Source organism: Psittacula echo, assembly GCF_963264785.1.
Source record: "Psittacula echo genome assembly, chromosome: Z".
Taxonomy (NCBI): Eukaryota; Metazoa; Chordata; class Aves; order Psittaciformes; family Psittacidae; genus Psittacula; species Psittacula echo.
In genome coordinates, this window is record NC_137742.1 from 4228806 (window position 1) to 4251912 (window position 23107).

General features: G+C 38.0%; 1 protein-coding gene across 1 annotated transcript in view; it reads right to left on the reverse strand.

The window, feature by feature from the left end:
• Positions 1–2053: 2053 nt before the first annotated feature.
• ARK2N (arkadia (RNF111) N-terminal like PKA signaling regulator 2N) overlaps positions 2054–23107 on the reverse strand; it is a 50729-nt gene continuing 29675 nt past the window's right edge. Inside the window, exons 3-5 of the mRNA XM_080638414.1 lie at positions 12666–12848; positions 9132–9258; positions 2054–4051 (exon numbers count right to left, since the gene is read on the reverse strand). Coding sequence (XP_080494540.1) covers positions 3862–4051; positions 9132–9258; positions 12666–12848 — 500 coding nt within the window. The 3' untranslated portion in view covers positions 2054–3861. The remainder of the gene's footprint in view (positions 4052–9131; positions 9259–12665; positions 12849–23107) is intronic.

The window sequence follows — 23107 nt, forward strand, 5'->3', positions numbered from 1 at the left end:
AAAGCCAACCCTTCATTCTCATTATCCATCTTGACATTTAGAATATGTGGATAAACAGTTCTCCTTATTGGCACTACTGAGAGTCTTCTCATGATAAAAAGCCATCAGAACTAAAGTGAACTCCCCTTTTCAGTTAGAAGTGCAATGGATCTTTATTATCGCAGAATCACACACTGGGTTAGAGTGGTACAGGCTCTTATCCAAAGGCCCTCTTGCAGGTTTCTTGTAGCCCCTTTAGGCACTGGGAGCTGCTCTAAGGTTTCCCCTTAAGAAGCCTTCTCTTCTCCAGGCTGACCCAGCCCAGCTCTCTCAGCCTGGCTCCAGAGCAGAGCTGCTCCAGCCCTCACAGCATCTCCATGGCCTCCTCTGGCCTCGCTCCAGCAGCTCCACATCCCTCTTGTGCTGTTGCTCCAGAGCTGCATCAGGACTGCAGGGGGGGTCTCCCCAGAGTGCAGAGAGGGGGAGAATTCCCTCCCTCAATCTGCTGCTCATGCTCTCGGGATGCAGCCCAACATATGGGGGGGTTTTGGGCTCAAGTGCACACTGAAGCTGGGTCATGGGGAGCTTCTCAGTGGCCAAGATCCCCAAGACCTTCTCCTCAGGGCTGCTCTCAATTTACATTATTATTACTATTACTACTACTACTACTATTATTTCCATACTAGCTCTGAGAGAGCTGTCAGGCAGCAGGACACCAAATTTAGCACAGTTACACTCACCATCCTTCTCTTTCACTTGTGGCTGTAAATTCCCCAGCATAACTCACTGATTCTCCAGACTGTTCATCCTGTTCAACACATCTCTCATGGTCTGCGAGGATCTGCCCAGAGCTTCATACCAGGTCTACACATTCATTTCAAATGTCAGTAGATCTGAGCCACAGCGCTACATGGCTGTGTGAGAAAATCCAAGTGTAACGCTGCCAGAGCTTAAGGCTGCATTTTGGACATGTGACAAACAGCATCATATTTAATGAAAGTGGAATGAAAAAAAAACCCAAACAAATACATATTGTTTAAATAATACACTATATTTTATTTTGTTTTAAAATAGTTTAACCTTTATGCTACAGACTTGTTGCAAAAAAAAGAAGGTCTCATCTTGCACCAAAAATATATATATTTATATATATAACACTCTGTTTTATTATTTTTCTCCAAAGACCATTAAATAGTAGATGGAAAATGAGAACTAAATAAAGAGTGTCGAGAAGAATCAGATCTTTTAACAAGAGTCGCACATTTTAAACATTTATATCCTAAGCAATGATTTGTCTTCACTATAGAAGATTCGAAGTTCACACTCCAGCAATTTCAGGAACTGCTAAGCCATGAAGGGCTTGAGCCAATGCACACTGAAGTCGATGGAAAACATCAGCTCCAATGGGTTCTGGATCAGCCCTCAAGTGCATTGGTTCACAGCCATACAATGGCTAACACTTCTCTTTCCTGCTGAGAAGAGCAAAAGCATCCAGGCACCTTTTGCTCTCTTAAAAAATAATAAACAAAACAACAAGAAAACAAACCCACTTCGCAGCTATCCAGTGATTGTGGTTTTCAGATCTCTACCCTTTCAAATCTGTTAAGAATAAGAGAAAATTATGTAGTGTTTTAAATAAAAGAAAACCTGCATCAGACTACAATACATGAATTGTTTAAACTAACACAGTGCACAATTGGAGGAAGTTTGGTTAGGACACAGTCATTTTTATATATATATACATGGAAGTCACATCATATACAAACTGAAAAACAAGGGAGTTAGTTTGCATTTTCCATGGGAGGACTACAAATGGGTCCCTGCAGCTTTCTTCAAAACTCATCTTCAAAAGGCTTTGTGAAACAGGAAGAAGCAGCAACACCGAGTCACGGTTCCAAAGTTACCTTTACAGCATGTGTGCTAAAAAAAGCCACTTGGCTACAACATGAGGAGAAAAGATGGACAGCCCCTAACCAATGCAGTGCCCCAGTTGTACAGGGCTCTTCCCTAATGGGCTCCATCCAGACACCACTGCTTCCCTCCCTCCCATCCCCAAAGGAAGACATTGGCCACTAGAAGCACAACACACATTTTTCTGGCCATGCAATTCACTTATGTTCAATGCCTTAGAAAGCTTGAAATTAGAGTAACAATCCCTTAATCTAGTTGTTCTTTAAAGTGCAGTCACAGCTGTTCTGCTTATTAAAGAAAAAGCTCTTTGTTACTAATAATACAGGGTTTTTTTGTTTCTCTATGTGAAAAATAGGTAACCTTATTTATTTTTCTTGCCTATAGATACAATTATTGGAAGCCAAGTAAATTCAGAAATCAGCCAACACAAAAAGAAAATCACAACTTCCCATGTCTTGACTACCATTTTAAATGGCAAAAAGAAAAATGAAATCCAAGGATAGAGCTGTACAAAATTCCCAGTAGGAACATTTGGAATACAAAGGAACATTTTAATTGCACAGTAGTCTTTAAAGTGAACATCATCTTGTTATAGTCTAATCTTTGGTTTTTGCCTTGAGAAAGGCTCAGAATGACAGATGAGGGGCAGGAATTCCCATACACACTACAGGAATCACAGCCTGCTCAAGGAAGTAGTTACACTGATTTCAGTCAGTATTCTGGTAGACAAGTGGATCCTGGATCATACCCCCAAAACAATTCCAAAGCTAGGATAAGAGACATGGCCCAGAGCCAGGAAAATGGTGCAGATATAGGGGTTTGCAAAAAAAAAAAAAAAAACAAAAAAAAAACAAAAAAAAAACAAAAAAAAAAAAAAACAAAAAAAAAAAAAAAAAAAAAAAAAAAAACAAAAAAAAAAACCACAAACCAAACAAAACCCAAAATACCCCCAACAAAACAAAGATCCCAACCTCAGGCCCTGATCCTGCAACATCACTTAGGACAGGGTTTTAAGCACTTGAATGGCCCCACAGTTTCAGCTGCTAAAGTGCTTTGCCAGCCTGGGGCTTTGGAATTTCGTTGTATACTCAATGAAGCAAATAAACAACAGCAGAAATGAGACCTATGAGTGAAATGTTTCGTTTCCCCCCTTCTCCTACTCCAGGCAAGACCCAGATACAGGTAGCAAAGTTCAGCTATATTTAAAACGGAGACAGATGCTGGGCCTTTTTATTACTTTTTCCCTGTGCTTTTGCAATAATCAGCTGCTACTAAGTCACTACTATTACTATTTTAAATCATAATAAGCAGTGGGAAATGATCAGTGAAACACAGTAGTCAAGTAGACAGAAGACAGCACTGGAAAGAGTGTAAACTGAAAAATTATTCAAAATAAAAGTCCTTTAAAAGCTGTTCAGTGCATATGTTATGGGCCATTTGTATTAAAGACAGTCCCTCCTGCTGGTATACACCAAATCAGCTTAGGTGTGAATAGTCTTGGCCCAGTTTTCGCAAGTGTTGAATACCCCCAATTCCACTACAATCAGTGAGAACACAGCATTTCTCAAAATCACTGATGCTCACACAGCAAAACACTAACTTCTAACAAAAAAAAAAAAACAAAACACCTCAATATACTGATAAATGAAAAATATTCTAAAGCTGTAGGTGGGAAAAGGTGGGAGGACTTAAGTTTGCACACAGTTATTTCTTCAGATTAACACACACACATTAGTACTGTAGTTGTGTTTTAAATTTGGCGCTATCGGGTTTTAATTCTGGGAGGAATCCTCCTTGGAGAAGGCAAAACCATTTTAAATTATATTGAAATTATACTACATTTGTATGAAGTTTTCATGAGTTCGAATTTTGCAATGCCAGGAGCACGGCTTCTGAAGCTGAAGCTTTAATAATGAACTTCTGTCCCATAAAGGGGAGAAGGGGCAGGGACAGAAACACAGTGACATTGAATTACAGTAGATATTTGCGTCTGGTATCCTCATCCAAAGTAAGGTCTACTACTTCAGGGGGCGAAGACCAATTCTGCTGGGGAGTCACAGCCGTCCATGATTGTGTTTGCTGAGTGTTAATGTACTGTGAACCTGAGCCATGCTTCCAGGAAGACACACTCTGAATCACGCCTCTCCTGGGATGCACACACCTGCAGGTAGGCAAAAAGCACAAAGGATTAAAGCTACAATTGCATTTAGCCACAAGATTCCTATCTGGAGTGTTTCATCACTTAGACATCTTGTTAACATGTCCCTCTCCAAACTGTTCTTGTGGAGTTTGCATTGGTAGGGTCCATGACATGTTAAGTACCCCGTAAGCAAAGCTGAGACTGAACTTAAACTTGGGGGTGGTGGGGATTAAATTATTAAGAACTGAATTCTACCAGCGGGTGTACAAGATATTCCTCATAAAATATGTTCATGGAACCCAAGGAACTTTAAGAGATTTGCCCCATCATATGTAGCACCCACACATTATCCAGAAGCATGGTTCCCTGATAGCAGTTTCACCCACTGGACTTTAAAAAAGAAGAAAAAATTCTGAGTGGGGCTTGATAAAAGCTATCTTTCTATATGAAATCAAACCCCTCTTAAAATAAGGACATAATGATACTTTCATTACAATAATTACAAAAAAGCTCTTGTAATTACATTACTATAGCCATTACATTTGATTCTTTCCTTTGGTCTTAACTAAAGATTACAAACATGCTGGGAAATGCTCACTGATAATGAGCACAGCCCCACTTCAGCAAAACATTTAAGCTTTCAGTGATTATAGTCAACGACACTAAATCATGTATTTAAAGATAAGCACACATTAAAGTGCTTTGCTGGAGTAAGGTTCATACCTACTTATTTGCACAGTATTTTTATCTATTATATTCATAATAGATAGTGACAGTTGAAGTACAAGCTAATAATAATTAGAAGGCGAAAAAAAGAAAGATGAACCAATTTTATTACATGATGAAGTGATAAGAAGTTACTGGAGTCTTTAAGATCATCACCCCACTTCCAGCTGTAAATCTTAAAACAAAGGCTAGAAAAACTTTAAACCTGGTGCTCCAAAAGTCATTTTGCACTTGTAAGCACTGATGGTGGCTGTAGCTGCTCCTGGCTGCATACGTAAGTAGGAGATGTTTGGCTGCTGGAGTAACCTTTTCCCGTCTCTTCGTGAAGCATGTGTGCTGTGTATTTCAGGAAGCCAGGTTTTCTGCACTGGTCAAATAACCCTGACATTTACATTTTATTTGTTTTAACTTAAAAGTAGTGCAATTTATTTTCTTCAAATTTACTTCAGTTATGCTCATCTCTCTTGGCTCCAGTTAGAGTTTCATGAAATAGAATGAAAAATCTCATTCTATGAGCTCTAACTTTTCTGAATATAAATGTCTCATTTCCTTCTCAGATATGCTACTTATTTTTGATGTGATGTTCAGAATGACTTTTTTATTACTTCTTCAGTCTTAAAATTACATGCTTACAGTACATATCTACAAAGAATTTCTAATAAGGGACTGGAACTCTAACAAATGAAGGATTTTTTTTTTTTTAAGCTTTCTTCTAAGAAGAAGTATTTTTAAGCATAACTGACAAGAAAAGCTTGTAGCCAAAGCAAACTAATGTTTGGTCTCAGGGACTATGGTCCACCATTCCCATTCAGAACAGTCCTCAACGCTTAGACAAATCTAATACTAACTTTTCTCCTTGAATATGATAAAAAGCAAGCTATAAACTACCTCATGATACTTGCAAAAATAAGTGTTTATCCTCAAACAAGTCACACAAGCAGCCAAGAGCAAAACATTCAATCAGAGCTTTAGGAACATGCTTTCCAATCTGTAGCTAAGGGAAAATACCAGGTAAAGGAAACCAAAAGAAGGATGGGGGAAAGAACTACGAAATATCAAAGGAAGACTGTTTTATGCACATGCATAATTTAAAAAAATTAACATCTATTACAGAAAAATTAAACAAACTGAAAAACATGACTTGTCCTAAGCAGATGCCAAGTAATATTCCAATGATGACAGATCCAGCAGCAATCTCAAAAAATCAAAAATGATGGACAAACTCTGGGGTGTCACAACTCACACCACTCCGATGACAACATGGAATATGGAGCATGATGAAAAACACTGTGAGCAAAAGAACTGAATATAAACACCATACTAACTAAGCATGCAAAAAAATACTGATCAAAAACCTAAACCTTCTCCAAATGACAACTCTATCAGAAGCCCATCAATACTTCATAACTGCAAGCCTAGACCTGCAAGAGAAATTAAATTCTAAATAGGATTTGAACAACTGAGATGGATGAGTATTGAATGGAGCCAGGAAAAACTAGTTTCTGGGAGATGGGAGATGGTCACATGAACAAAGGAAAGCACGATTATCTCAGTACAAATATATATAAAACCGATTTCAAACAGCAACTCTGCATTAACCTAACATTACCTTGTACTCGGTAAATGTTATCAAGGCAAGGAGCACAGAAAGCTTTTGAATAGCGGACCTCAAGCAGAGGGTTGTACATAGTGCTAGAGAGGTGTACACAGTGCTAGACAGATTTACATGAACTAGTAGTGGAGGATAAGTCCACTCTGCTTATCGTTAGGACAAAGCCCTGGGTCTGCAGGGTGAAGAGCCAGGAGAGCTACTTCCTAAGGAATTAGTATCTTCAAACGAGTTGGCCATGCAAGGACTTTCACTATTCTAAAAGCCAAGACTAAATCTCTCTTCCTTTGGCACCTCAAAATTTCCTTTTTTCACATCTAACAGCACTGGACTGTGTCCAGACTATCTGCATAGTTCCCAGCCCAGGAAACTGAGTCCTGCACACCTTCTTCTTCCTTTCCTCAAGAAAGATGCAATGAAGGGACAATGAGGAACAACTCTGTTCCTTGTCCCTCACACCCTTTTTCGGCCTCCAAGCATCCACCAGGCAGCAAGACTAGTTTCAGAAAGAGTTTACTTGTTTACTCTTTTAAATTGCTTTTATTCCACCAAATTAACACTCCATACTATGTAAAAATGCCAATCTTGTTCAACTGCTACGTAATAATTTAAGCCAAGGAAAGATCATAAACTAAATATGAAAAGTAACATCAAAAAAAGCCTATCAAGAACAACAGCTGAAGCAGAGCTGGACAGCTTTGTATGTGAGCTTGAGAGAAACCTCTGGCTTTAGCACCCTCACCTACTTTGAACCTCTCATATCTTGAAATAAAACCAAGATTCATAAGGATACGATTTTTAGAAACATAGAATAGTTAGGGTTGGAAAGGACCTTAAGATCATCCAGTTCCAAACCCCTTGCCATGGGCAGGGACACCCCACACTAACATGTCACCCAAGGCCTCATCCAACCTGGCCTTGAACACTGCCAAGGATGGAGCAGTCACAACCTCCCTGGGCAACCCATTCCAGTGCCTCACCACCCTCTCAGCAAAGAATTTCTTCCTTATATCCAATCTAAACTTCCCCTGTTTAAGTTTTAACCCGTTACCCCTTGTCCTATCACTACAGTCCAAAATGAAGAGTCCCTCCCCAGCATCCTTGTAGGCCCCCTTCAGATACTGGAAGGCTGCAATGAGGTCTCCACGCAGCCTTCTCTTCTCCAGGCTGAACAGCCCCAACTTTCTCAGCCTGTCTTCATACGGGAGGTGCTCCAGTCCCCTGATCATCCTTGTGACCCTCCTCTGGAGTTGTTCCAGCAGTTCCATGTCCTTTTTATGTTGAGGACACCAGAACTGCACACAATACTCCAAGTGAGGTCTCACGAGAGCAGAGTAGAGGGGCAGGATCACCTTCTTCGACCTGCTGGTCACGCTCCTCTTGATGCAGCCCAGGATACAGTTGGCTTTCTGGGCTGCGAGCGCACACTGAAGCCGGCTCATGTTCATTTTCTCATCGACCAACACCCCCAAGTCCTTCTCTACAGGGCTGCTCTGAATCTCTTCTTTGCCCAACCTGTAGCTGTGCCTGGGATCGCTCCAACCCAGGACCTTGCACTTGGCACGGTTAAACTTCATAAGGCTGGCATCAGCCCACCTCACAAGCGTGTCAAGGTCCCTCTGGATGGCATCCCTTCCCTCCAGTGTATCAACCGAACCACAGAGCTTGGTGTCATCGGCAAACTTGCTGAGGGTGCACTCAATCCCACTGTCCATGTCACCGACAAAGATGTTGAACAAGACCGGTCCCAACACCGATCCCTGAGGGACACCACTCGTTACCGTCTCCAGCTGGACATCGAGCCATTGACCACAACTCTTTGTATGCGGCCATCCAGCCAGTTCTTTATCCACCGAGTGGTCCACCCATCAAATTGATGTCTCTCCAATTTAGAGACAAGGATGTCATGTGGGACAGTGTCGAAGGCTTTGCACAAGTCCAGGTAGATGACGTCAACTGCTCTGCCCCTGTCCATCAGTTTCGTAGCCCCATCATAGAAGGCCACCAAATTGGTCAGGCAGGATTTCCCCTTAAGTGAAGCCATGCTGGCTGTCACCAAGCACCTTGTTGTTTTTCATGTGCCTTAGAATTCCTTCCAGGAGAATCTGCTCCAAGATTCTGCCAGGCACAGAGGTGAGACTGACTGGTCTGTAATTCCCCGGGTCATCCATTTTTAACTTCTTAAAAATGGGGGTTATATTTCCCTTTTTCCAGTCATCGGGAACTTCACCTGATTGCTGTGATTTTTCAAATATGATGGCCAAATCTAAAGGGGCTATCTTATGATATTAGCCATTGAAAAAATGACAGTATTAAATTATTAATTAAACTGGAAGCTGATTAAATTCTTAAAGTAATTGAATATTCTGAAAGCAAATAAGAACCCATATAGTTTTGTTTATGTATTTGCATAGCCGCACTATGCCTTTAAAATGTGTATTCCTGATATTATTGTATATTATTTGGTATCTCAATATTTCGTATCTCAGTACTACATGTGTTCAGCCTGTTAACATTTGATAGTAATCGCAAGCTTAGTCTGAATAGTTATCAAGTTGGTAATGTTCTGAAGGAAAACAGATTTTGACATCACCATGATCAGCAGAATGACAAAACCAAGTGGAACATCTGCTAGCTTTGGGGCCTCAGTCATTGATGGGTAACTACAGAAGTGTAAGTCAGTATGTTTTTTCTTTATTAATTTTGGAAATACAGGTATTCTGAGAAAATGAAAGAAATATTTGATCAAGAAAAAGGGATTCATACCTGGCATGTTCTTGAACTCCAACAATCTCTACTTCGCTATCAGAAGAGGCGATACGAATTTCTTCATTGATCTGGACATTACCAGAAGAGGTTTTGTCACTTGCAAGGAAGCCTGGATCCAAATGACCTATAGATGGAGAAAAGGCAAATACAGCCAATGTTTAACAGCTTACACGACTCAGAGATCAGCTGGACAAGGAATTTCCCAAGGACCCCCAGGGCCTTTTCCATAACAGCTTTCCGCCACTCTTCTCCAGGCCTGGAGCACTGCATGCGGTTGTTGTGGCCAAGCACAGGACCTGGCACTTTGCCTTGCTGAACCCCATACCATTGGCCACAGCCACAACTAGTGAAGCCGTACTGTGACATATTAAGTAATACTTACATGAAAACCAGAAAACAGCCAAAATCATTGTTTTACAGAAAATAAATTATTTTTAAAATAATTACTTTAATAAAGAGATTAACTTCTATTTAACTATTTTTCCTTAAAAAAAAAAAAAAAAAAAAAAAACCAAACAAAAACAAATTACTTCTAATGTCTCTCTGTAGCAGTAACCTCGGAGACACTGTTGAGCTCTGAAGCAATGGCAATACCTGCTTCTTGAAAACCACTCACTCAACTGTACCACGCAGGGGAAGAATCATTTTTGTAGCAGGAAATTTGAGATTAGATGAATATATTACACATGTCTAGCTTGACTGGACAACATTCTAAGATGAGAAGAGAACACAGTAACAATCCACAGAATTTCAAAGGTGTGCAAACATTCAAAACTGATTTATACTCCCAGCTGGATCAAGGGGATACAGAGAGAAGAAATTTAAGTTTGATTTAAGTTTAAACAAGTGCCAGAGAAACTTCCTAATGATTGCTTGAAGTACTTGGGAAAGATGTAAACAAATAGAGGGGTAGAGACCATGTTGTATGTTCTGGTTTTGGAAAGCGAAGTCCCTTGGTGCAACACTGGGGGTTAACTAGGGAAGGAAACCTGTGTGCTGCATTGTACCCAGAGGAGGAGTTTCCACCTCTCAGGACTAAATAGATGTGTCAGCTTAAAATGAAGTAATAGCACAGGAGACCCTTTCTAACATCAAATTTTAGCTGAACAATTGACAATTACCACTGACTGCCAGAAAGTCCCAAAATGGGTCACGGATCTTGCTTTAACGGAAGTGACTGGGCACACAGTGAAACATAATATGGAAGCGCTGAGAGGCTTTGATTCATGTGCTGGCAATGCAAACTGGGAGATTTATGTGATCACCACCCCAGGGATTCACATCACCCTGCTCCTGAACATCACTGCTGCTACACCACAGGCAGCATGAGAGTAACACAACCCTTGTGTGGCTCCTCTTGGTCCTTGGCCACCAAATCATGCAAGCTCCTACAGATATCAACCTGCCTTAATATGTTGTATTAATGTGCTAATGATGTAACACCATTCATCACCCTTTGCTAGACAGGGTAATGTCAGGCAGAGGGGCAAAGCAGATTAAATAACCCCAAAATAAATCCCCAGAGGTATAAATGGGATTTCCAATAGAGCTTTCGCATATTGCCATAGCTTTAAGCTCAGACAACAAAAACGTAATTAGCAGTAGAGAAACTATGATTACCAGAGTAAATACTGCAAGAGTGGCTGAGGGTAAATCAGGATTATAGCATGCAGATGTATTTACAGCCTCTGGCCATACAAATTTCATGCCTAATAACATGCCTACGCTGTTAATTTCTTTGCAGGAACATTAGGATGATGCCCAAAGGAGACATTTTGTTTGCCCTGCAATAACAGTTCTTGCAAAACAGCCCAAAATATTTGCCCATGCACAAAGATGTGATAGTGTGTCTTAATAAGATTTTTCACTTAGATAAGGCTTATGTTGTTATTTTCCCATGGGAACACATCATTTAATGTCTGTTAAATTAGATACTGGCTGAAGATTATAGCTGTGAATTAGATGCAAGTGTTCAAAACTCTCCTTTCCAAGAAAAGGCCAGTACTGACAAATGTACAGTCACAAGTACACTGAGGCTACAAGGCTCTGGGACAAGGTGTATGCAGGAAGAGAAAAGAGATTCATCCTTTCAGACATTGAGATGGCCACAGCACCAGAAGCAAATCTGCATGGACACATTACCTAGCAACCTCCTCCTTGCAAGTCCCCATGGATATAGGTGGAGGAAGGAAGACAGTGCAGCACTGTACTCGTAAGCAGAAAGTGGAACAAAGCTTGGTAAGAAACTTACGCTCCTTTGAAGTGCCAGTCTATTAGTGCTAAAGCTAATTTTAGGTGTTCTAATCTCTAATAAATCACTTAATAAAGGAGTTGGCTTTTTAGGGGTCAAACAGCTATGTATCAGTCAGCTGATATCCTGCAAACAATACCAGTGAGCTTGGAAAACCAGCTATCTTCCAAAAGCAACAACATCCAGCTACAGATCACAATGAAAATGCAACAGAGACTCTCATATTCAAATAATAGACTGCCCACTCGGTAATAATGGAAGATCTTTTTCCAAATCAGCCACACACTTGTATTTTTTTAAACTTTATAGACATTTAGAAGTACCTAAAAGCCATCAGGACACTTCCAATACAGGTACCCTTTGGCCGGCTTACATTTGGAAAACAGCATGAAAGAAAACTCTGCTACGCTCCAGCACTGCAGGCAAGACTCTGTGTCTTTTGCAGCTAAAAATCTTAACATGGGTATTAAAAACATGAGTAGAAAGGACGGCAGTATGTTAGCACATAAAACTACAGGATGCAGTTGATAGGAAGTACACCATTAGCTCTATGCATGCAGAACACAGTAACACTTACTCTTGTGGTTTAATTCTTTTGTAGGGAAGAGTTGCAGACACCAAAGCAAACTGAACAACTTTTACGAGCTACATGAACTCCTCTGAATTTTCCCATAGTATTTCTGCTCTTGCTTTCCTGAAGGGAACTTCTTTGCTGTCTCTTGATGCTAAACCCATTTACCAACATCTTTTCACTTCATCTTTATCTGGTGCTGATCTGCCTAATTTTCTAAGTTACGTTAGAAATGCAGATGGAATATGGGAATGATTAATGCTTGCATTTCAAAGAAATAAAGAGACAAAGAAGAAAAAAGACATACACAATTGCAATACTTAAAATGAGGTTATGATCAGTTTCCTAGCTGATGGCATGGGTCATCATAATCAATTATTCAATAACAAGTTGAGCTCACTTTAAATTACAAAACCACCTAATCCACAAGACCTAAGCTCGAAGAAGTAATTAGAGGGAAAAGAAAGAGAAAAAAAAATTAAGAAAACTACTGTTGGTAATACATTGCAGCAACCTTTGTCTATTTTTATCATTTGTATTTTAGAATAAATGTCAGGCATTTTTAATAAGTACCTGTACTGTTTTACTGCAAAATCTGCACATGCAGCTTTTCAAGCTTCATAAACTATGAAAATACTGAAAGCAGGAAATGGAGAGACACCAACTGAGATGCTGGAAAAAATGTCAGAGGAAAAGAATTTAAACAAACCTGTATCACCGCTCAGTTCATCTAGCAGCCCTCTGGTTCTCCAGGCAGATCCTGAATCTTGATTTCCTAAGGAATTACTGTGCTCTTGAACTACTGCAGCTGCCAAAAGATTATCCACATTTACCACTTCTGAATCTGAATTTGTGTCTGATATATCATAATGAGGTATGACAGGAGGTCCATCTGCAGAAGGAGACAAAACCAACATGGATTAGAAGTAGGCATACTGTGAAAGAAACCTTTAAAAGTACAAATGATTTGTTGAAGGACTGATGCCTTCTCCTACATGAATTTCTTATAGAACTATAAATTTAATGAATTCTTAACATTTCATTTAATGAATATAGTCTGAGATTACAGAGACATTTTAACCTTTGCATAGACAGAAAACACAAATGTAAGAAAATCATGTTTATCAATGTAAATTGATAAAAAATCAGTAATTTGTGTATTATCTTTTACATTAACACATAAACATCTCCATATCTGACAATGTTACATTTACAATGTTAAAAGGATAAAACCTTCAGTTTCAAATATAAAAATAGTTAAGTTACAGGACATAAAATTTGGCAAGACAAGATATTCATCTAGAGGATTTTACAGAATTCAATTTACAGAGGATTTTATAGAACTCAAGTGACAGCTTACTTACGTTACTTTAAGGTTTGTTGAATAAAACTAACTTTTTGATATAACTGATCCAGTGACAATAAACTTAACATTAGGCAACTTCCCTTTCATAATATTTACCTGTTAATGGAAGGGGAATTTTTCAAATTTCAAACTTTTTGCTGCTGTTTTTTTTAAGTTCAAGAATAGCAAGAAACAAAACTATAATGTGCAGTGATAAATATGCTTTTAATTCAATATGATTACCATATATATTTTTTGCCACCAAAGTGAAGGGGAGAAGCAGGAGAGAAAGCTGCTTACATGAAATCTATTCTTAAGGAATAATAAAAAGCTATTTTTGGTCTATTTTGTTAAGATGGACTATTTTCTTTGTGAGGAATGAAAATCCTAACTGGAAAGCATGCTGCAAACACAAGAGGCTCAGAAAAAAAAAGTCAAATTCAAGACAAAGATTAATATGGAAGCAGAGGGAATGGATGAATGCTGCAATTCTGAAAGGATGCATATTTTAACTCAAATGCCTTGTCTCAGCAACAGCTTATCAACTAAGAGCAGGTGAAAGTGGCCGGAGTTCCCATTCCCCAAATGAGAGAATCAAAACTTTCTTTGGGCCAAGACTTCATCCACAAAAATGAGCATGAAATAGAAACACAGGTTGGGTCAAAGCTCAGCAGGTTCGCCACTGCAGTTCTTTAACAGTAAGGAAGTTCTAGCAGCTGAGGGTCTGCAGGACATTTTTGTTACTGGTATGAAACACAGAAGGTGTAATTTGTATGGAATAATACAAAATAACCATAAACTAGTAGCGTGTTTAGGATGATAGGAGCTTCAGAGTTGCAGAATGACTAAAGAAATCTTTAAAAGTCACAAAGAATAAAATGAAAAAACTTTTCAGGAAAGACTGGCTTCTTTTACGAGTGTTAAGTGGCTGTTGAAGACAGAAGATGATTTAGAAGTTTCAAATTTATTTCTCTGAAAGGCTGTTTCCACTGAGGTTTTTAGGGTGGGTTTTGGTTGGTTTGGGGTTTTTTAGTAACTTGGCCCCTGAAACATAATTCAACACCCCCTATTTTAAGAAATACCTGTTTTGTGATTAGCAACAGACTTCATTAAAGAGTGACCCCATTGCTTAAATCATACTAAAGATCAGTTTTGCAACAAGCTATGAAGAAATTCACAAAATATTTCCAATCAGACCTGCCTCCAGCGCAACGATTTCATATAACAATGCTATATTACAAACTTAAAACAGACCAAACAAAAATAAATGGGTTGTTAGATACCGATGTATTAAAGACCAAACTGTTCACAACATGAAATGCTGATGATTATGACTGAAAAAGAAGTCCTGATAATTAACTGAAAGGCAGTATTTGTCTTTTCAAAAGGCAATTACAAAATAATGTAATAAGAAGTTCAAAATTAAGCTGGCTGATGTTCAGTTAATTATTTGTGACAGCTGATGATTAAATTACATGCAGAAAGCAAGAACTCGACTGAATCATGAGAAGCATGTTTTCTTTCAGCCTTATCATCAAAGTTCATCATGAACATATATAATGTGATCTATAAAAATAAACAGTTGAGTGCAGAAGATACGAGGGTCAAGTACAATATTGACTATATGACCATTTTTTCAATAGGTTATCTAAGATTTCAGGAGCTATGTACTCTTCCTTCAGGTCTTTGTTTCTCTCGCTTCTGACTGAGATCTTCAAAAGCAGAAGCAAAATTTGATTTTAGATAGATGTGTCTATCTATTACACAAGTGAAATTATATTTGGACAAAAGGCACCAATAGTCTCAAGTCAAAATTGTACCACTCCTACATGTATAATCATGCAAAAATGTATAATAAATGTATATACATGCAGAGTGATATTCTCATCACCTACCCATAGAAATAACTTGTGTGAAAGTCTTCATCAGTAGGAAATACAAGCATAAACTTGTTATCTGTAGCTCCACTCCTGTATCTTCCACACTTCCAAACAGCACACCTTATAACTTAGCTTAAATTTATTATACATCAAACAGACAGAAATATTTTCAATATAATTTACACACTGTACTTTCATACTTGTCAGTGCAATAGCCACCAATTTAACAATACTGAAAAAACAAACTCCTTATTTATAAAGAAATCACAGCAGAGGTCTGTATCTGCTTTCCTCAGCCTTGCATTTCGGGATCAGATCTGGAAATGAAAGGCTCCTGACACCAGGGTTATCCATACCTATCACCAGTAAATGACCAATGAGGCCAAGATAATGGCCTCAACACTGCAACAAATCCTAGGATTACCAGCATGCGTAACAGAAGAAATAAGCAATAAATACATGTGTGTGTTTAAAGCAACCCAAACAATAAATAAAAGAATAAGTAAGTTGTAGACAGCTACAACTAGATGAAAGCTGCAGCAAAGGCACATAAAAAATTATCTAAAAACCCCCCATTCCCAAAGGCCTGTTTCCTTTTCAGTGCTAAAAGGATGGGTTAGGAGGGGTTAAATTTGGAAATACATAATACTTCCCTAGTCAAATACGTGATCATCCTATGATGTGATGCAAAGTGAATGTGTGGTACCAAGAAATAAGGACAATTGGCCTTAGCTAGGAAATAAGTGAAAAAAAATGCTTTCAGGTTAACAATTAAGGGAAAAAAAAAAAAAGGAAAATTAAGGATTAACTACAACCACACTAGTACCTTATCATCTTTTCTTTACATTACAGCTACTCCTCCTAATTACTGACTGTCACAGGATTTCAACAGATAGAAAAGCAGACACCAAAACAAACCATGCTGGAATCAAAATTTAATGTAGCACAATTAGGAGGCTCTCTGGTCAGTAATTTAAACAATCTATTTAATAGAAATTGCTTCTTTTAAGAAGTCAAGGGAGCTGGAAGACTTACATTTCCCTGGTTATAAGCTTTAATTCATTTCTAAAGCAATAAACACTTCAAAAAGGCAAGGCTGAAAAGTTAATAAGTACCAGCAGCAAAATACAGCTGTTGACATTTAATGTTAACAGAGGGAGGAGAGCCTGGTTTTCTTATTTTTCTTTTAAAGAATTCAGAGGCAGAGGTCACCACAGGGACAGCGTTTCCAAGTGTCAAACTCTCCCTTAATTTACACAGCTCATCAAAACTCATTCCACTCAGGACAATCGCATCAGAAGCCACATGTACAAAACCCCAGGTCTAACAACATCTTTCGTTTTAAAGCTTGCAATGTAGAAAATTCAGTTATTTCTTCTCTGCTAGCCATTCTCATGCTTTTCATAGAGCCACATCTCAACATTCAGTCTAAACTGTTGTAAGATCCACACTCTTATTATCCCTTAATTCATTATAATGGCAGCACAAGCAAAAACAGGGGATCAACCGTAGAATTTCAGCTGTAGGTTAAAAGCAGTGATCCTGTAGAAGCACCATACCTTTGTGCTGCAACAGCTCTGTATCAATGCGCAGCAGTACTTCATAGTAGGAAACAAAAGACAGTAGCTAGCAAACCCTGAATTTAGACTTTTAACTCATTATTTCTCTTTAGTTTTCTTAAATTTAGGCATCTAGTGCCATGCTTATCACTTACACCCCCTCCTTCCCACTGCAGCCTGAGAGAGGAACTTCAGGGTTAGGTAATCCCAGACTGGAAAATGCAGCCTGGAGGATCCTCATCTTCCTCATTCCCCGGTAAAGCAGGAAGAGCTCAGACAACCCCCTTAGACAAGGCATCTAGCTTTCAGACTGCTGAAGTTCAGCAAGATGAATTCCAGCCTTCGGGATGGGATTTAAACTTTGCTATATTTTCTCTACAAGTAGTGGCAAAATCTCCAGAGGATTATCCTGACTGAAATAACTTCCAAATTAAAAGCCTAATTTTGGTGGTCATCAGCATCTTTGCCATGAGAAGACACGGAGCCTCATTGAGGTGTGTCACTCTACGCTTTAACACACACAGAATAGGTACACTAATAATAGCAACAATAATTAAAGCAATTTATTCTTATAAAAAAACTTTCCATTAGTGGCTCTCTAAACAGCTCCGAGGTGGTTATTATACCTCCTTCTGCCTACGGGGGAAACTGAGGCAAGCAGAGATTTGCAGTTTGCTCAAGGTCAACAAGCAGCAGAGCTAAGCTTAGCTGAAAACAACACTCCCCTAAAATTACTGAGCTATTTTTAACTGGTAAATTATTGAGGAGTTTAAAAACTGTGTTTGGGAATGCTTTCATGAAACATGCAAAAGGTGTAAAGGCACCACACCGAGGCACTGGGGTAATCACAAGCCCAAGAACACAGGTCTGCTTCCGGTCTCACATCTGCACTGGGAACGTAGGCACTGCTTTGTCTCGATCCCAATATTCTAAACTAAGTAGTATTTACTTTTTTATGTAACAAAAGAGACATTTAAAAACAATAAAAAATCTAAGAACACCCTGATTTACATGTGACACTTAAATTTGAGAGATAACTCCATTTACTTCACAATTAAGCAAAATATAGAACAGACTTCGATACCTATATAAATTTTAAGATCAATGATCATTACAGTAATTTAAATAATCATATTTTGCATACCAAAAACTTGAATATTCATCTTAAGTGACTTGTCAGTAGACACATCAGTAACTTTGATCCAAAAAAAAGCTTCAGATACAAGACTACAGGCTGAACTGACAGTCATTCTATTGTAGATAAACAATATAAACCTGGCATTATTTAAAACATGATCCAGAGCTGCCTCTTCATAAAGTATGAGCAGTTTAAATGGCACAAACTAGCTGAATCCTAAAACATTCCTAAAGCAGGGTGGGGATGCAGGAGATTGCTGCATTTTTATGCTGTCCAGCAACATGAAACACTTCATTACTATTTATATTTATATTTATTTATTCCAGGTTACACTAGTTACATTTAAAAACTTACAGGGTTAGGCAAAGAATACATTGTAAATACAATAAAAAACAATAGAGTGTAACAACATTCGCTCTAAAGCCATTAAGTGAACTTTATCCGTGAATCCACTTTTCTCACATTTTCCTTCATTTCGCACAGTAAAGCTTTTGTGGTTTTGTTGGGTTTTTTTACCATAATAACAAAATTATAAACTCAAAACATGATCAAATGAGTATCTGTTCTCAGACAGGACCATTTTCTAAACAGCACATCAAAAATTCAAGTCTTGATGATCAACATTCATTCTTTCAGGCTTTTTGATGACTAGATGGAAAGTATCTTGGATTTGTTTTATCAAATTATACATGAAGACATAAACCAGCCTTTTTCATTGTGTGTTAAGCAAAGGCACAGGGAACATGGCTGTGTACTGAAAATACCAAGAAGTAGTGTGCACTTTGTATCTTGTGATAAGATTTATTTTCCCTGATGTCACCTAATGATTCATTAATTACGGAAGCACATACATTAGCCAGATCTCTTCCCCAGTTTCACTTGTAAAAGTGTATCAGGAGGGTTTTGGAAATCATCACACCCAACTCTGACAGAGCTATGACAGTTAAAGTATTCCCTACGTACATACTGCTTACATTAGGAAAAGGCAAGCAAACACACTCCCCTCCAGAAAACACCGCATTTTTGCAAGTACAAACTGCATCTTCCCATGGAACGGCTAATACAGCATTTGTGCAAAACTTTTGATGGTCCAGACTAATACCCTGGCTTGGTCAGCCTTTGAGATTTAACGAAGTACTTCAATCACTTCTAACTCAATCAGCCTATTTTCCATGTGCCTTCATTTTGCTGATCTAACACTATGAGACTAATAAAATTTGTGAGAAAGTCCGATTTCTAGCTCTTTTAATTTTGTTTTGTTTTGCAAGGTACCGTCCATCTCTATCAATCAGCCTGAATATTTTAGCTCATACATTACAAACTACACATTGCATTTGCTCTCATGCTCCCACATGAAACTGCAGAGGTCAGCTTAAAACCATCTACTTAACTTGTCTGATTTACACATACCCATCAGGCAAAAGTTTACCCTAAAAGTCAGCCGAAGGATTCTCTGACCAAAAAAACTGCAGAATAAGTTCAGTTTCTAACAAGGTGAAATGCTAGTCCCACTGAAATTAGTAGCAATTTTCTACTGTTTTTTAATGAGGATTTAACTTCTTAATGCCCTTGAAACAGTACTCTGAAAAAAAAAAAAAATTACAGTATTTGGATACAGGAAGGGACAAAATACATTAACAAAACAAATCAGTGAAAATAAATACATTTCAATTTGGAAAATAACTGCTAAATATAATCCAGTGTCACTGAAGTTAAGATTTGTCCTCCAAGTTTTAACTCTAGCAGCTCAGATAAAACAACCTCACAATCCTGCAAAAACACTAAAAAAACTGTGAACTTAAAAAAATAGAGATGTCTATTTCTGAATTACTCTGTCCTACAACTATTAAAAATAACTCTGAGGGGCAGTAAATCTGAAAGGTTTAAGATTATTTTCCCTTTTTTGTCTTTTTACCTGCTCCGTTAATTTACAACAGAAACACTGAATAAAGTTTCACTGCCTTTGTTTGAATTTCTGCTTCATATAATAAATTTTTTTTCTAAATAAAACCTGAAAATTTAGATGTTTTATCAGAAGCACGTGAAGCAAAACCCCCAAATGCCCAGATAAAACAAGGTGTGAAGGGTGGGATTTTCTGCAGACCCAACTAGATGAAGGGAAGCAGCACAAATCCCTGGAGAAGAACTTGCAGCCTAAACCTGCAAAAACACTGCACACTAAATCCCCTGGAAATGTCAAGGACTCCTACATCAGCTCCAATTCTAGGAGCAGATCCTTCGATTTTTCATTTAGTGAATTGTCAGTTTGTATTTAGTGACATTTAAATTAAATAGAGACATTTCTTTTGCACTTGCAAATAAAAAAGCTAACAAAGTAGCTGTGTTTTACATGCTACTAAATCGCAATCCTGCAGTCCCAGGGGTGTTCAATTACCCCCATGAAGAAACAGATGCCGCATGGAAAACACATATTTCAACTTAAAGATGATAATACAGGAACTTGAATAGGCCAGTGAGGTTTAAGCTGACACCATTTTCCCTGGAATTACATCAGTCTCAACCAGCTGATCTGACTTGATGCATTTACTCCTTCAAATCATTCATAAAAATCTTTAAAGAAACGATAAGGTTTCTTTGCTCCACTCTTAAACCAGGGCAATTAAAGAAACTCTAAATTATAGTGTGTGATTCTCCACCTCTGTGCAGAACTCCTGATTTCTCCTCCATTTGTTAAATTTCACGGGTTCGAAGTAATTTCTTGAGATGTGAGCATAAACAGAGATTCAAAATGTAACTCGTTTTGAAGTAGTTTACTGATATGCGAGCATAAACTTAGACTCAAAATGTAACTCTGGGTTGGAAAGTTGAATAGTTTCCTTCTGATAAACTTAAAACAGTCTTAAATAAGGCCAGACTGGTTTAATGAAATATGGAAGAGATTAAAATTTATGTTCAAATTGCAGCTGAAAAATTTTAACTCCCTGAAAGTTGCTAGTCAAAGCCCTTTGAAAACAAGAGGTTATCGTGGAAATCGTGAGAAACTTAATTGCAGACATATAATATAGCAACGATATTTCCAGGAGAAAAAGTAAAACAAATCTGACATTATGTATTGGGAATCTGCTTTTTCAGAGATGCCATAGACTGTCACCACATACATTTAAAATACAGACTAATCACAAGGATCTGAAGGTTGGTTTCTTCAGTGCTCTGCATCTTTCAAAACCACAATACAAAGCAAGAAGAGAGACGCTTCAGTTTAGACCAGACAGCTGACTGATGCACACTTTTCATCTTAGAGGAGCTGATTTATGACAGCTGAAGATCTGGCTTCAGTTTTGAGGCAAGTGAAAAGAGCGACTCAACAAAATCACATTTATCATTTACAGAACAATTTACAACCACTGGTCTTGCACAGGTGTTCTTCACACTATGTAGCTTTTGTAGGGGAACTTCAGTTAAAATTACATCTAATACAAACTATTCCCTCAGTCGTCTGGGTGTCTTGGAGTAATTTTACCCTAGAAAAAGCATAGCTTTAAAGTCTGTACGCTCAACTGCTGTAATCTGCTTGTTCTTTCACATTCACAGCTGCTTGCAATTGAAAACAATTAACAGTACTGGATAAAAATGTTTGAAAGTTTTAAATTTTTGCCTGTATTAACAAAATCCAAATTTTTATCTATTAACACACTGAATTATTTCAGTATTTTTTTTTAAGATTACCTAACCAACGAGATGGAGAAAGAACAAGAAAGACAGAATGAAGGATAGCTCATTGTATATAGAATGAACCTTTTGCTCATAACTAAGTGACTTGGACCCCAGGTGGACTCTATAACAATGATACGGAAGAGAACTCTTCAGTTAATGTTTAGGGAAACCAGTTAGAACCAACTAAGCAGCTGGCAAATGGACAACAAGGCCGGCCAACTCCAAAGTTCCGCCAAAGGACGAAGTGATGAAGAAGAAGACAATGAAGAAGCGATCACCAGGGGTCTCAAAGATCACTACCACATTATTGTGCGCATGTGGGAAGAATTTTCTAGAGATATGATGTAATGAATAAGTAACTTCATGAATATGCATGTAACTAATATGTATATTTAATTATTATATAATCACAGCTTGTTTGGTGCTCAAGCGGGACACGCTTGGAGGAGCTATCCCCCGTGTCTCCCAGCACCGCAATAAAGAATACCTGCCTGTGAACTTAAACTTTGTTGGTGAGTTTTTAGAGTTTTTCTACGAATCACCAAGACATTGAAGGTGGGCAGAAATTTCACTGACTACATTCCTAACAAAATTATTACCCATTTATGAGACCCCTACACAAAGATGTTTCAATCTGAGAGGCACGTTCAACCAATCCCCTGAAACAATTTGTTTCTGAAATACCTAATTGCTCCATATATACAGTTTGATAAAAAAGGTTAATGGCATGCTCACAGACATACTGAGTTAAGTGACTCTTACACATTAAAAAAGAAACTGGTCACTGCAAAAAGCTGCTTTTGCATGCATGGGAAGACTTGTAAAATCATCATGCTTTAAAATATGCTGCTGTCATTATCTGCATAAATGATATTTGTGTGTGTGTATATATATATGTATATATAAACCTATGAACACCAAAAGGATATGACTGTTCTCAATATCAGCAAATAATCTTCCCTGAAGGTTCTTAAATTTTAAATGGATGAGGACAAGGTATTGAATTACAAACAAACATAAAATTACTTATTTAACTTCTACCTGAAATGCTCACAATTTCAGATGAGGGAGTTTTCTTACAAGTTTACATCAAAATCTGCATCAAAATTATGCGCAAAGGTGATCCGCAAAGAATTTTTTCCAGTACTTCAAAACTATCTCCTGCATAGTCTTTCAGTTACTATGAAAATAAAACAATTCTCTAACCACATTGGTTTTCAATGAAAGCCTCACTCACTCAAACAAAAAAAAAAAAAAAAAAAAAAAAAAAAAAAAAAATGTCTGGCCAAGAACAACGTTAAAACACCAGTGCTAGTATTATACTGACAACAAAAAGCATTTCTTAAGTTCCTGTTACAGGTTTACAGGTTTGATCCAAAACCCCACGTAAATTAATGGAAAAACTCCCACTGACTTAGGGGAAGGAAAAAAAAAAAAAAATCCAAAACCAGGAAGAGACAGTGGTTACTTCCAACAGGAAGAAAAGGAATTACACTAAAATAATAAGTGGGGAGGAAAAGCGACTGCGGTTTAAGAAGCAAAATAAGAGACCTA